The 11309-nt window shown below is 40.6% G+C and overlaps 1 protein-coding gene across 1 annotated transcript; it reads right to left on the minus strand.

The window, feature by feature from the left end:
* Positions 1 to 245: 245 nt before the first annotated feature.
* Positions 246 to 10907, minus strand: errfi1b (ERBB receptor feedback inhibitor 1b). Its single transcript, XM_071923674.2, has 4 exons — positions 10773 to 10907; positions 4439 to 4608; positions 3839 to 3906; positions 246 to 2626 (listed from the first exon to the last, which is right to left on the minus strand). Exons 2-4 carry the CDS (start codon positions 4483 to 4485, stop codon positions 1629 to 1631), a joined length of 1113 nt encoding a protein of 370 aa, XP_071779775.2. The 5' UTR covers positions 4486 to 4608; positions 10773 to 10907; the 3' UTR covers positions 246 to 1628.
* Between the last annotated feature and the right edge of the window lie 402 nt (positions 10908 to 11309).

Raw genomic sequence — 11309 nt, forward strand, 5'->3', positions numbered from 1 at the left:
ATCCCTGGACACCGTAATGCCACATCTTGATACAATAACACTGCCAAAATAAAGAGGTGCCATATTTTTCTTGTGTTTTTTTTCACAGGACAGCTATGTAGTAAATTAGGCCAGTGAGGATCCAAAGGGAGAAAAAAAAATTTGAAGACTGACATAAGATGAATGTCAGTAATACAAAGAAACCAAAAAAGCTGTGTGTTGTGGAAAAAAAATGACATTGAGCCAATCATAAACTGAATAAGTTATTTTATTTCTATAAATAGATTAAAAATACATAATTTCACGAGAATTTACTTTTGACACAAACAAACACAACATCATGAACTTACAAACAGCCTTTGCTCAGGCCAAATCAGACACAAAGAACCTTCATGAGAACTTCAACCCGTTGACGTAACGAAGTATGTAAACCCGGGTCTGCACCTTAACAGTATAAACGTAACATGCTTTCCATGCCCATAAATACTATGACATAACTGGGTTAACACTTACCAACAGCTGGCAAATAAATTATAAATTTGGGCACAGTAGCGTAGAGTTTGATGTAGAAATCAATGCAGGAAAATGCGGAATATCTGAATATCTTACAGGTAAAATGTAGCTGCGTGTAACTTAGAATTAAAACGATCAACTTTCTGATAATCAGAGCTGCTTAACAGAAAATTTAAATTGTGTTCAATACATTTGCACTTAGATGCTGAAAAACCTTCAAAAGACTTACAGAGGAAAATAAGAAAATACAGCAAGGTGAACTGAAACTAAACCTGGTCAGCTGAATATAAATAAGTATTTTAAAACATTAGAACTGGATTTTCACATAACTGTCAAAGGGTCGTTATTAAGTGCCACTTAGTTCATTACTAAAACTTTTACTCTGATAACCTGTTGAGGTGTCAATGAGTTAAATTCAGTTTTCTTGGGTGAAGTCTTTTCATATCAATATGTAGTTCAAAACATTCTTTTCGTTTTATTGTGTCATTCCAATATTATCCAATTTCTCCATTGTTAAATTAACTAAAAATCTGTATCTTTATGTGAGAAATCAAAGAGATCATTAAATCTATATCAATACATTACGGTACGGATTTCAAGCAGCATCGTCATAGAAAAATACTTAGTTAAGCACATGGGAAGGAGAGTTTTGTACAAGCCCAGCTTGTACCTATGGCAACTATTTATTCACCTACATGAAATATAGGTTTTATATTTTGTATCTCAGGTTGGTTTTAGTGATTTTAGTATGCAGTCTAGAAACTTTGAGACCGTTTCCATGTGTGAAAACTGTAATACCTTCTTATCAGCAGGCTGTTTCAGTGTAGCCAATTTTAAAATGGTTTCAGGAGGCAAATATTTCTCCAACATTAGTACACACTGAAAATACCAGGATGTTACACTCTTTTCCAGGTTTGACAAGAGGAGACTTCACTAAAATGCTAAACCGGCAAAATGTTTAGTAAAAAAGAAAAACACTCCCAATGCTGCGTGACATAAGAGATCTTAAAATACAGCAATCACTGAAAATAATATCAGCATTAGACACTATTGTTTGGACGGTAGAGATGGTAGTCGATTGTGCATGTACTGAACAGATTTCAGACACAGTGAGAACGACATGAAAGAGGGGGTTTTTATCTGTTCTGGCAACCCAGCTCTGGACTGCACATGCCGGCGCTGTCCTTCCTGTCCGGTTCCCTGAAGAGCCGTTCCAGTCGGTCCATGTAGGCCGGTCGGCAGGGCAGCAGGAAGTAGTGCGTGGCGCTCGCCTGCCTGCCGTCCTTCATGACGGGAACGATGCAGGGAGAAGTCTGGTCTGCAGGCGGCGCCCTCTCACTCTGCTGTCTCTGTAATGCCTTGCTCACATATTTGGGGTTGGGAGCAAAGCTTTGTGTGACAGGCATCACCCCATTGATGTACAGCGGGAGGCTTTTAGGGCTCGGGGTGCGTGGTGGGCAGACCGGGACTAAGGGGACTCTCGGGGGAATTTTGGGAGGCTTGCCGTCCTCGGGGCTGCTGACGGACCATTCGTCCACGGCGGTTTTTGGGAGAGCAAGGGGCTTCGGCGGGATGGGGACACGGGGAGGGATCTCAGGCTTGTCAGTGGGTCTGTGGAGAGCGGGGTACGCAGGGCCGGAGTAGGAATACCGGAATACCTGATCAGGCTGTTTTCTACAAGTATCCCTGACTGCTGCCACCAGCTGCTCACTGTCTTCTCTCTGGGTTCCATATCTAGCGCCACCTAGTGCGAACCCCGTGTTGGTTCCGCTATGCTCTGTGCCTGGCCAGGAAAAAGCCATAGAGCCGTTCCCTCCGCCGTTCTCCTGGTAGGCCTGATTCACTCGGCCGCAGCCTCTGCCCCTGCTCAGGGCCTTGGGGCAGCTCTTGGGCAGAAGGCGGCAGCGGTCGCTGGTGAAAAACTCCACCTCGCTATCGGCCGCCTCGACCGACATGAGCTCCTCAGCGTCGGGCAGAGGCGGGAGGGGCTTGGCTTCTCTGTGTTGGCCCTCGAACACCGTCAGCCTCTGGAAAGAAGGGACCACCTGATCTCCCTCATGGGGCCGCAGCATGTTATGGGACGTCGGGCGATACGTATCAGAGTAGAAAGGAGACTGGGACAGGGGGAAGTTGGCTGGAGGAGGGAAAAACAATCATGCATTAAAGACTGGTCGTCGATAAATCCTGAGTTGCACTGTGCACCTGATATTGCTGCTTTGTAATGCAAGGTTTTGCTATCACAGGGAATGAACTGTTGTTTCTTTCCGAGCGGAAACAATTCTCAGAGGAAGAAACATGGAAAACAACTTGATTTGTGCGTAGCGATGGTGTAGGAAGGAAAAAACACCATGGGGAGTGGACTGCCCACTCTCCTTTAAAAAAACCCCTCCTGTTTTGCTAAACCTATCATACAAACAGGAAATGGGAGTACAAGCACGGTGAAAACAAGTGCTTAACCTATCACCCTGTTCGTCAAACATCAGCCACAACACCCTGATTACTACAGGAATCGTTTTTATCTGAGACGCGGGCCGTAATCTCAAAGAGCTTCCCATAACCTTCTGCTGAGCTTCCCAAGAAACATCCGATGTGCCCCAGACCGCAGGGACAGCTGGTGACCAGACAGCGATAGCCTCCTTCCTCCATCCTGCTCTCCTTCAACACCGATGTGATGGCAAACTCACCTACACCCAGTTTACACACTGTTTTATTAATGAACTGGGGTTTAGCCATTCGCTTTTTAAGCCAATATAAACGTCTAATATATGGTAGAGTCAATAAATTTACCTCATTTAAAAACTACAAAAATATGACCTATTCAAGAAAATAAAAGATAACTTAATAGTATTCTGAAAATCTCAGTGTTTTGTTTATATTAGTGGTTTTTCAAAATATCTTGACCACCGGCTCACAAGAATACTTCCACCTTTTATTTTACCATACTGTGTAGCACTTCATTTCATTGGTAACTACTTTTGTGTACCATGTTTTGAACACCTAGTCTAATGTATATCAAGGATTTGACCATTAATTCTAATGTTCCTCACTTATAAGTGACACAGGTTATTCTAGCAATTAATTTAAAAAAGTGCTTCTAAAACTATTAGTTAAATATCAAAAAATACAACCAAGTTCTATCAAAGCTTTAACCCATTGTGCTTGAAAACCAATAGTGTCTAAAAAAAAAAATACAAACAAGAGCATCAGCTGCATCTGAGTTCAGTGGACTGGTACTAATAATGAAATTTTCAAATTGTAGTTTGAAAACTGTAGTTTGTAGTCTGTGTGGTCAAATAGTTTTAAAGACAAATGTACACATGTAAAAAATGACATGTAGTTCACTCACAGTCAAACTCCTTGGCCACTTGCTGCTGCTGAAGCTCAGTCAGGTCAGTACTCAGGCCAAAGCACAGTCTGCAAAACAAGAGAGGTTGAGAAATCCATACAGAGCAGAGCATGTATGTAAATCATTCCTACACATAACCTGTCATGAGTGAGTCATTATAAGTGAAATAACAAGCATGACATATGCACTAAATGTAACAGAATACCAGTTATTTTTGTTTGTTTTTTTTGTGTGTACTATAAGTAATATCATTATCTAAGAAACAAATGTATTCTGATTAAGTGAAAGAAAAGCAAGAAGGCCGTTTAAAGAGTGGCAGATATTCTACGCTCTACATTTTTATAAAATTTTTATTTGTATGCAAACCGATCCTTACTAGCAAGAAAATTTAATCATCTGTGCATTTTAAATACTGAACAATAAATACCAGGTAACAAGTATTTTATAAAATAGATATGAAACATTTCAGAACGAAACTACTGATGCTGTGTGCTGAAAGTGAATACAGTCTCTGTACTGTTGTCACATGTTATATAATAATGACTGATACTTGATGCCATCTTGTGCAGTTCAGTTTGAAAGTGGTGTCTGTCTGCGTACCTGTTCATGTCATGCTGTCCCCAGAGGTTAGTCTGGCTCCTGGCCATGTTGTGGCAGAAAGGGAAGCTGCGCTCTTACAGAGCATGAAGGTCTGTGTGGTGTCGCTCTGAAGCCCCAACACACGTCAGCTCCGTCAAGACCATTATACCTTCATTCTGGCCAGTGGTAACCTGTGAGAGAGAGAGACATAACACGATTAATGGTATGGGAATCTCTCTGGCTATTTTTTTTCTTAAATTTCTCCCCAGAGTAACAGGGAAAACTCACACATCCAAACCTTTTTAGTGCAGGTGTGTCAGAGTGAAGCATGAAAGATTTAACATAAAAAAGATCCCATATTCTGCTCATTCACATTCATTCTGTATTCTCATTTGTTGCAGTCAGACCTTTGTCAGAGTGTGAAACGTCCATAAACAGGGCATATAAACAGTGTATGTATAGCTTAAAAACCAAGTCATCCAGCACAATCAGCTGTATGCACAGCAAGGGTCCGATAATAATCCAGATCAATATTTTATACAAGCTGGAATCATGCATAATATATACATCACCATTAGACAAAACAATGGAAACCAAAAAAGATAACATATACATAATTGTGTGATTAATATATACAATCCTGTTTATGGACGTTTCACACTCTGACGAAGGTCCGACCGGCCCGAAACATAAGTGAATAAATGAAAATAGTGTTGTTTTGCGAGAGAGGTGCACAGGATCTTTTGTCATCTTAAATCTGTCCCAGTATTTACTAGCCACATACCTAAATATAGTAAGAAACTATAGTCATGACAGAAACCCAGTACACTCCTCCAGCCTCCTCTGTAGCAGCTATAGCCTGGCTGACTTTTATGCCATGTGTGTCTCTTTTGTGGTTCCAGCTTAAAGCCATTTGTCTGGTGAGTGGGGTGTTGCGCAACCTCTGGGTCAGATGTGGGAGGGCGGCAGCACTCCTTCCCCTCCCTCCTTTCTGCGGTCATGTCAGCCATCCTCTGTAGTAATTAATGCTGCGTAGGCCCGCAGTGTGGAAGCCCTGCGGTATCGGACCTTTCAACAGCGGCTAATTGTGCAGCATTCCTGTGATGCTGAAGGACAAACTCCACCAGTGTGGCAGCGCAACCAAGTACAGAGCAAACACACACGCTCAAATGAAGTCTGTTTAGTTCAAATTGTGCTGTGGATCCTAACTCACTATAGAATATAAGATTTTATCAGAGAGAAAATGAGAAAAAACTAAACTTAAATATATTACTTTGCACTTGTCTAGGAAATTCCTGATTATTAAATATTATTAAAGATTTCAGGTCTTTCACTTACTCATTAATAGGAGACTTTAAGATTATATGAATTTATTATTTATTTCTAAGGAGGTAAAGGTGAGAATTTCACTGTTAATAGCAGATCTCAGTGACAGCTGAACAAACAATTTACTCAATTAAAATGAGTAAGCATTTAAATTTAACTACGCAAGTGTAAGTTAAAGTGGACTACAGTCCTACAAAAAAAAGTAAATAAAAAAAAAGGTATCAGGGGAAATATCTGAATGTCTGAAAAGTAAAAACACAGTATAGTTTGTCCAGTCAGTTTAAATAGTTAATGAGTAAGAATTACATATCAATACACAGTTATGTTTTGGTGATGAATGTATATGATTTTACATACTCCCTACACTATGAATTTACCCTGCAGGGAGAACACTATGTCCACCAAAACAGCAGATCATCCGAACAAATCAAGAAAAAAAAAAAGCCTACAGCGACTTCCTGCCATTTCCTTACAGTCAGGATCACTACATCCCTCCAACATGGAGACCAAACACAGCCGCCGTGTTCCTGGATCGTCATTCTAATATCTAACTCTGCATATGGCAGCTGCTTCCTGTTTCCTGATATGACGTGAAGACCGACTGATATCCCTTTGCATGGAGATGAACACATGCATTCTGGGTCAGGCGAAGGCCATGCTACCATTATGCGAAGGCTGACTAAGCTACGTGTCACCTGGTCTCTTTGGCTGTGTAGTTTATTTTACTCAAGATGGGGTGGAGGGTCTGCAAGGTGGCTTAGTGGTTGGAGAGACTGTCCTGCAACTGGAGGACCGGGGTTCAAGCTCCTGAGTCAACGAGCCTCCACCCTGCTGAAGTGTCTGTGAGCAAGGCACTGATTCACTACCCTGTTTCGAACTCTGACCTCTGTATGGAGGGAGTAGTAGTAGTAGTAGTAGAAATCGTTTTTTCAAGCAGTTGCAATGCACTAGAAACATCAAAGGAATATAACCACATATACCACAAAAACACAGACAGTATCACACAATATCAATTTATACCAACAAAAAGCTGTAGGAATACACCCTACCCCCTGGTATGCATAAGCAGGGAACAGGCAATGGTTTCACACCACGCCCATATTTAATCTGCGGATTACTTCAAGGATAAAAGAGCACCAAAATCTGTTGCTGCTACCTTTAGGGAGCCTGAACCTACGCCCAGAGGGAAGAAGGGAAAACTCAGAGAAGAGGGTGCAGGGGGTCCTGAAGAATATCCTGAGCTTTCTTAGTAACTCTCTTCTGATAGATATAACTAAGATCATTAAGGTCACTGCCAGTGATTTTAGAGCACAACATCACAATTCTTTTCTCTCTGATTTAGATTACCGAACCAGCAGATAAGAGCCAAAGTAAGAACGGACTCAGTGCAGGATGCATAGAAATTTTTCATAAGAGACAGGCAAAAAACAGGAATATCAAACAGAATGAATGAAGCATCACATTGCTGTTACATTATGTATGTAACAGGCCCAACTGGACAACCAGGAAGTCCAAAGTGATATCTTTATTTGACATCAAGATCAGGAAGTGACATTCAAACTTAGGACCTAAGAACCACCTGTGTGTATTTTTAAAAGATGGTTTACTGAATTATAATGTCAATGCAATACTTCAGCTTTGGGTAACTCAGATCAGTAGTGCATGGAACTCCTGAATTTTGACTATCAGCCACATTGGTTTTCAGACCTGGAATGTACCATGTCTAGCTTTAAAAATACAGTTTTTCAAAATGCTAGTCCAACTACCCAACCTCTTAAAAAATTGAATTGAACTACCTTTCTTAATAATACTTACTGATGCTTCATAATCACAGAATATTACATTAATCACCTCAAAATCTACATTTGACAATAAAATGACAGCACAGCATGCAAAAAGCACCGTACATTTTGTTTCCAATGTAGGAAACTGAATCATGCAGCCATTCACCTGCAAACCACTAATTACAGGAACCCACTCCTCACCCCCGACCCGAGAACAATGAAAGCCCTCAATTTTATAATCATACTACAAGTTCATTCTTCAAAGATCTTCCAGCACAATGTGGTCTTGCTTTGTTTCATGTAACCAATAGATGAGGTTTAGGTCTACACTATGATGTGGGCTGCAAAAACCGCAGAGCATGCATAATGGAACGAAACCCCATTACAAACAAAACACTGACCTATGCATCTATTTGAATATTTATGTAATTCTTAAAACAACCGCCTTTGGCGTCATTTCCGCCAGTGAGTCTCGGAGATGGAAGAAGCTGAACAATCATGAATTCTACCGGCAATTACTCAGTGTGCATGAATGAGGCCACTCTCAGGCATGAATGGGCCTTTGTGTCACTTCGGTGCGCAGTGAAGCAAGCCTGAAAATCCAAGCGAACTCTCCCATGAGGTCAGGACTGAAGATATGCCATGGAGACAACCAGAGATGGCCAAGGTATGAGCCTGTGCTGCAAATCCCCTGCAGGAAGATTGAGGGTACTGGCACAGTACAGTATACAGGCAGAGAAAACAGCCCCCAAACAGTTTGTTTATCTCAGGCAGGAGCCTTGATGTGTCGTCCTCGGCAACCCCCACCTTCCTTGTTGGTTTTCAGGCAACAGGCCATTCACTAGACCTTTATGGATAATTGAATCATTGGCGCTGGCATAAAGTATGTGCTTCACATCACCTGCTTGCAAACTGGTCACTATAAACTATTGTGTCCAGCTAACACTCACAACTTTGCAAGCTGCGCAATAAACGAAGAAATCTAATCAAATGCCTTAAATGGTAAAACTTCAAACACAGCATAAATAGGCCACAATACTTAGAATAATCAATTAAAAATGTTTAGTTACTTTCCACACTTAATTACTCTCCACCCCTATAATACAATAGTAGGTGACACAGTTTAAGGACAAGTCCCCATAACAATAATTTTGCAGCCAAAATCACCTGATTAGACAATTGTTATTTGTTTTAAAAGAGGAAGGAAAGGAAATGTGTGACTGGTGATCTACCAGCCCAACACGTCAGACCAGTGGGAGGCATAACTTGATGTGGTCTGATGTGTCAGGTTAGTTCTCTAGGTGCCACAGGGCCAATCCACCAGGTATAGTTCATCAAGCAGCCATTTTGCCTCCTTTTACTTTTAGTGGGAAATGATGGGATGCATGCATGGCCCAAGCTTGTGGCCGCATGTGGAGAAAATGCACTTTGTTAGAATAAAATGCTCATGAAGGCAAAGTTTGAGGCGTGAACAACAAATTTGATCGGGCAAATAAAATCCAGCTTGTTTGTTCTCCTTGTCATTTGCTAAACGTTTGTTCCTATTCTCCGACTCAAATAGTTTCGGCTGTGTGACTGATAGTAGTGAATTGATTCATTGGTCTTTGGGATTGGTTCATTTCATTCATGAACTAGTCTTCCCAATAGCAGTCATGCAATTTGATATGATGTGGGTCATAGAAGCACTGTTTAGATAATTAGCAGACATGTGTGATTTGCAACCAATTCAGTAGGTGTGGGCGTGGGAATGAAAAAATATTCAGTCTGATTCACCAGGTGAATTGCGAACTCCTTCACTCACTGTTTTTTTTAAGTCAGGCAAACGGGGAAGTGCAGGCGTGGCAACCTTTAATGTTGAACAATGAACAAATCTGACAGTTTGTGAGTGACTGCTGCTGTACACTGAACGTTTGAGTCAGTCATGCTTGTGGATCAAATCACTCACTTTAGAGTAATTTTAAAAGAACAAGTAATTTGTTAGTCACCATTAAACAAGTCCTAGTTCAACATTTATGTCAAGGATGGTGGAGAGAATAATTGTAGAATGAAAAAGCTTTGTTTTTTATAGATTAACCTATTCACAGATTAGCTTCCCAAAATCCAAATTCCAGTGGAAGTCCATTTTGTATCAAATTCACATTCGGCTTTCAAATGGGCTACCCTGTCAACATTTTGAATGTTAAAATTCCCAGACCTTTTCACTGATCAAATTCAAAAACTTTTCTATGACTTCTCCATGACTGCTTTTCAAATTTCCATGACCAAACTTTAATGAGCCTGAATTAAAATACTCCACTACACTAATTTTAAGCATTAGTTTGTTTTCACTTTAAATATCAAGATTATATTATTTGAACTCTGTCAACATAAAACAGCAATATTTTCCTCCAACAGGTCTAGACTGTTTTAGGGCCAGCCACAGCTTTTTGTAACAGTTGACAATATTCAAGAAAATCATCAACTTCACAAATAAAATGTTATGACTTTTCAAAAACTTTTCACCCCGTTATAATTTTTCATTACTTCTCCAGGCCTGGAAAATACTATTTTAAACTCCCATGACCTTTCCAGGTTTTCCAGGAGAGTGGGAGCCCTGCCTAGGTAAGATAGTCTGATTTTATAGACCAGTAACATAGCTGTATTTCACATATTTCTCAATTACATTTCCCGAACCAGTCATAAATGTAATTGAAACAATCTTATGAGGCTAAAATGTTATTAACAACACGAAACAACCACAAATCCTTGTGAACTTCAGATGCACAACCCAACTAGTTTCGGACCGGTCGCCTCGCTCCACAGCGCCCACTAGCGGCCAACGGCAGAGGCGCCAAGCCGTCCGAAACTCACTCGTCTCGGCGGACCAGGAGGACTCTCTGTCCCGCTACTTGCACACACACAACCCGGTTAGACTAGCCGAATCACTGCTTACATTGTTTACTTACTGGACCGCTTCAAAGAAACCAGAAAAATGAAACTGGGTTCAGACAAACATGCTTCGTCGACCTTGGTTTTCAAAATATAACGTTAACGTATGTAAACTAGCGTTATATCATTCCGATCTTTAAGTTCATTTCCTCCTACTAAGGCATTTCATATTGAGTAGTAAGTGTAAAAAGTAGGCGTAAATCGACATTCATATCACATATATCACTCTCCCTGTCCGTGTCATTTAGTCTAAATTAAATCCCAGTTTTCATCGATTGATTGATTAATTTCATAAACGAACGAATAGAGCTACTCACCATGAAAATGCAGACTATAACGCAGCTTCTATATCACATCTGTGGCCGGTGTAAGAAAATGTACTTGGGACGAGTCACTTTCCAGTCAATAGTGAACCATGTGCGACATCCTGCCTGTCAACACTGGGAGGTGAAATCCATCTGGTCAGAGTGACGCGGGTTTCCACCATCTCCTTATAAATGCATCCAGCACCTTGAACATAACTCCACCCAAAGTCTGCTTAAAGGGGAAAAAAATTCCCTAAAAATCAATTCACGTTAGTCATTCTTGATTCATTTGCATCAGTACGTGATATGTAGCTTTCCAAAGAATTAGACTTAGATTAGATTGCGTTGCCTAAAGGAAACAGCTTGATTTAATATCTTATAATTTAGAGCAGTTGTTGTCAGTCCCATTGATTTTCACTAGAATATCTGGTACTAATAGGATAAATAGGTCTGTCTTCACACATAGGAAAATCACCATGGGTGCAGCTGTCATTATCCACAAAATTTGTGTCCCTACTCATTATCAGTGGAATAAAAAAATTGTAAATA

The sequence above is a fragment of the Centroberyx gerrardi genome, chromosome 14 (genome assembly GCF_048128805.1).
Source record: "Centroberyx gerrardi isolate f3 chromosome 14, fCenGer3.hap1.cur.20231027, whole genome shotgun sequence".
NCBI classification, from domain to species: Eukaryota; Metazoa; Chordata; class Actinopteri; order Beryciformes; family Berycidae; genus Centroberyx; species Centroberyx gerrardi.

Coding starts and splice junctions, on each gene's coding strand:
- errfi1b (XM_071923674.2), bottom strand. CDS start 4,485: ATGGCCAGGAGCCAGACTAACCTCTGGGGACAGCATGACATGAACAG. Junction 3,907..4,438: donor GGACAGCATGACATGAACAG/GTACGCAGACAG, acceptor CTTGTTTTGCAG/ACTGTGCTTTGGCCTGAGTA. Junction 2,627..3,838: donor AGTGGCCAAGGAGTTTGACT/GTGAGTGAACTA, acceptor TCCCTCCTCCAG/CCAACTTCCCCCTGTCCCAG.